General features: G+C 38.1%; 1 protein-coding gene across 1 annotated transcript; it reads right to left on the reverse strand.

Annotated features, from left to right (window-relative positions):
- Window positions 1-2,195: 2,195 nt before the first annotated feature.
- On the reverse strand, window positions 2,196-4,183 carry LOC100817520 (CBL-interacting serine/threonine-protein kinase 5). The gene has a single exon (XM_006578054.4). It carries the CDS (start codon window positions 3,747-3,749, stop codon window positions 2,406-2,408), a length of 1,344 nt encoding a protein of 447 aa, XP_006578117.2. The 5' UTR covers window positions 3,750-4,183; the 3' UTR covers window positions 2,196-2,405.
- Between the last annotated feature and the right edge of the window lie 564 nt (window positions 4,184-4,747).

The following is a 4,747-nucleotide window of genomic DNA, read 5'->3' on the forward strand; positions in this document are numbered from 1 at the left end:
AAACCCAGAAAACAATGGAGGGGGAAAATAAAAAATAAAATTGGCACATTTCGCAGTATAGAGACCCATAAAAACCACCCTCCCCCTATCCCCCTCCTAAAGTTCGTTCCCCCCCCCCCCCCCCCCCCCCACACACACACACACACAAACAAAAACAGAACATTTATTCATACCTCTAAGTGCAACAACCCCAGATCTATAAGGTTGTTTGCAAACCTCAAGCAACAACGCAACTTCTTTCCCGAAATTCAACGCCGTCACAAACTCATCCTGAATCTTCTCAACAACCTCGTGGAGATCCCTGGTGTCATGTGCGGACAAAGTGGTGACACTGCTCAAAATGAAAAAGTCATTGTCCACCGTCGTAACAGTCGCTTCGTCAATCTCAAAACTAACCCCTTTCTTCGCACCGCGCTCTTCAGAAGCAACAGTGTCGGGACTACGAAGAGAGAGATTGAGTGCTGTTGCAAGAGAGAGATTGAGCGCAGAGAGATTGAGGACAAAGAGAAAGAGAAGAGTGAGAAACTACGAAGGAGGAGGACGTGTTTCACAAAAGAATTTCAAATTCTTTCATTTTTGAAAGAATTTGAAATCCTAAAATTTAAGCTAATTAAAATACCTCACCAAAATACTAAAATTTTAATTTCTTTTCAAATTTTTTATCCAAACACCTTATTTAATTTAACTGAAAAATAATTAAAATACTTTAAAAAATTGAATTATCCTATTAAATTTTTTCATTCAAACATACTCTAAGAAATTTAATTGGACATTTTAAAAAATTAAGAGACCAAAATTACACATTAAGCCTAATAATTATTCAATGAAATAATTAGGATTGGTCACTTGGTTGGCACTCACTCCACTCTAACTCTCTGGTTGGATGGGAGGAAAAAAAATAGAAGAGGAGAAAAAAGTTTAAAATTTGAATTGAGAAAAAAAATGAAAAGAAAGAAAATTTAAAATACTTATCTCTGTAAATCAACTTTTTTTTTTCTTCAACCAAACAATAAAAATATATTATTATTTGTGTTTTTTCTTTTCTAATTTCTTTTTTTTTCATCCAAACATACCATAAGCAAAAACAAACCTCATAGAGAGTGGAGCGGCGTCAGACAGACAAATTAGTTTGAAATTTTGAGCATTCCTTGGAGGGGCTTAAAAGCCGGATGGTCCTTGGGTTGGGGCAACCACATTCATAAAAAGACAAACATATCTGGATAAGGCTAACTATCTTTAACAATTTTGCCTTTCTTGGTCATCTCTCTCTCAATTCAGCCAGAAATTTCCATTACTTCTTCGCCTGCTTTCGGTTTTGTGGGTTACCTTCTTCATATAAAATTATTTATTAGTACCAATTTATAAATATCTATTTTTGTTGGATGCTTCGAGTTGTATTGTCATCTTGCCATTTGAAAATGCCTTGCATTTGAACACTAATATAAATTAGTGTTCCCTCCTGTCATATTCGAGTATTGACCTGGTCGTGATCATTTGTTGTACTTTGAAGTTGTAATTTAAATTTATATTACTGTTATATTTTTTTATCCATAAAAATATTAATTTATTAATTTTATTAAAAATATCATACGGAAGATTGGAAGCCGTGATCTCTCTCCCATATTACTCGTCTTGTATATGATTTTGAATGGTCAAATTGCCATTAAATATATACTCCTTGTTGTAAACATTCACTAATCTACAAAATTATTCCCCTGACTTGCTCTTTCACCTGCAATTTTAAACATGTACGTGGAACATGAGACCCGACAATAGGCAAATGAAAATGAATAAAGAGAAAAAGGTCAAGACATGCTGCAGCTTCACCACAAGACCATGTGTTTGAAATACATCATATCATATAGCATACACTGTTATACAAAAGGGCAAACTTCAAACATCAAAGCTCACTTGACTTCTAGCTTTCAGCTAAACTTTTTAAAATCACATTCATATTGTCAAAATTAAACTCATGTGTAAAACTATAGAATATATAGGTAAGATAAATTTGTAAATTATTCTTAAATCAGAGTCAAGTTAATTTTCAGAAAATATCACTAGGAAAAATTCACTGGTCACTACTGTTACTACTTCATAGATGTTTTCGAACTTATCATAAACAGTGAATTAACATATATTAAAAAAATGTAGCAGTAGAGTAATTTTGGACACAGAAATGACTTCCATTCCGAATGTAAGGGCAGCAAAATACAATATATTAATTACAGTTTATGTACAGCCTCACCTTCAAAAGGTGCAAAACCCTATCTTTCCAAAAATCAGGCAGGGAATAAAGACGAAAGCGACAAAACCCAAAGCAAAAGAAAAGTCGTTAGAACGCTACCGTTTCTAGAACCCTCTCAGTGGACCCTCACACTAATTATAATTAATAGTTAATTAACTAATTATATAGTACTAACAACAACCTGCTTTTGACACTCCTCACCGTGACAGGCGGGGAAGTTAGCAGCACACGTGGCATCCCCTTGCCACGTCCAAACAATGTCCTTCAGCGCGGGCCTCACGTCCTCCTCACAGAACTTGGCGTATTCCAACGTGTCGCCGGCGGACTTCGAAAACTCCACAACGGCGACCTCCGGCGCCACCTCAAACACCTCCGCCGTGACCTCCAGCCTCCCCTTCCTCCCCTCCGCCGCACCCTGCAGCCGGATCTTGAAGTCCTTGACCTCCGCCACGCGGAACCTCAGCCCCCGCGCCGCCGCCGCAATCTTCGCCACAATCGCCGCCGCGGAGCACTTCGACGTGAACACCGCCGCTGTCTTCCTCTTGGTCTCGAACAGCCCCGAGAGGTCGAACCCGGAAGACATCGACGAAATAAACTCAAACGCGTTGAAGAACTTGGGCACCTTGGAATTGTTTTCTTCCTCCGTAACGGCCTCTTGTTTCTCCAACTGGCACAAGTCCGGCGCGGAAAACGAAGAAAAGCCCTTCCGGAACCACGGCACGCGAGTTATGGCGGAAATGGTGGTTCTCTTCGCGGGATCCGCCACTAGAATCTTGGAGATTAGCCTCTTTGACTCAGGCGAAAACCACGGTGGAAACTCAAACTCGGCTCTGAGAACTTTGTAATACATTGTCATGAGATTCTCGTGTTGGAAAGGAAGAAATCCAGCGAGAAGAACGTACAAAACGACGCCGCATGACCAGATATCTGCTTTTGACCCGTCGTAGCCTTTTTTTCTTAACACTTCTGGTGCCACGTAGGCAGGGGTGCCGCACTGGGTGTGGAGGAGTCCATCGTAACGAAGCTGCTCCGGCAGCGCGGAGAGACCGAAATCGGAGATTTTAAGGTTTTCGTCTTCGTCGAGGAGTAGATTCTCTGGTTTGAGATCACGGTGGGATACACCTCTGCTGTGGCAGTAATCAACGGCGCTGATTAACTGCTGAAAATACTTGCGGGCGAGATCTTCTTTGAGTTTGCCTTTGGAGATTTTGGCGAAGAGTTCCCCGCCACGCACGTATTCCATCACGAAGAAGATTTTTGTCTTTGTGGCCATCACTTCCTTGATTTCCACCACGTTTGGGTGTCGCACCAAACGCATCACGGAAATTTCGCGTTTGATTTGTTCCATCATTCCTTCTTTTCTCACTTGCTCTTTGTTGATTACTTTGATTGCCACGCTCTCGCCCGTGCTTATTTGCTTCCCGTAATACACTTTGGCAAACGTGCCCTTCCCCAGAAGCCTCCCCATCTCGTACTTTCCGAACACCGTGTGACACTCTTCCATTGATTAACTAACTAACTAATAATTAATTAATCAATCAATCAAAGTATAAACCCACAAACTGGGTTTTCTTTTCAGTTGGTATGTGCTGGATTGTGGAAGAACATTTTGTTTCTCTTTGATTGGGTTTAAGGAAGGAAGAAGAGTAATTGAACAAAAGGGAATATACTGATTTTGAGATATTGGATGTTGAGAAAAGTTTTTAAAAAGTGTTTGGAGGAGAGGGGCACTTATAAGAGTGTGTGGTGAGGTGTTAAGTTAAGGGTGTGTATGGAAGACAAAAATTAAAACGCGAATTAGAGGCAAACCATTGGAGCAACCGGTATTTACTTTTCGTGCGGCTTACCCATAGAATTTGAGAGATAATATATGGCTCTCCTAACCCATCTCAAAATGGGCCACGTTGCATTATTGGGGTTAAGTAGCATTTGAAAGTTTACCAGAAAACAGGAAAAGCAACAGCTTTATACTAGGACTGAAAGGAGATTAGCTGCATATTCAAACCAGTGTTCATAAAATTCAGTTTAAATGAAGTTCGATTTAAATTGATTTGAAAGTAATACAATTTTATATTTAAATGTTTTTTTATAGAATTAAGTTAAGAATAAAATTTAATATAAATTTTCTGATTTAATAGAAAAATTACTCAAAATTATTTAAGTTCAGAATCAATTTTTAAACTTTTTTAACTTAAAACCAAATATCTAAAAATAAATCTAAAATTAATTTTAAACTCAGAATTAATTTTCTAAAGATGAAACTAAACACACACTAAATTTGATGGGAAAGTGCAACTGTCATCATGTTATGGTTTATTTTATTGAATTTTAACGTTATAATAAAAATATATCACATTATCAAAATTTATTAAAGGTTCAGTATCTCATCTCATATGATGATAAAGTCATGACTCATGACAGAATATCAATTTTCAAATTTAATAGGTTACTTACAAATTGTGACATTTTCTTTTAAACAAAGGCAATGTCAAAACGAGATGA

This window comes from Glycine max, chromosome 4 (genome assembly GCF_000004515.6).
Source record: "Glycine max cultivar Williams 82 chromosome 4, Glycine_max_v4.0, whole genome shotgun sequence".
Lineage (NCBI taxonomy): Eukaryota > Viridiplantae > Streptophyta > Magnoliopsida > Fabales > Fabaceae > Glycine > Glycine max.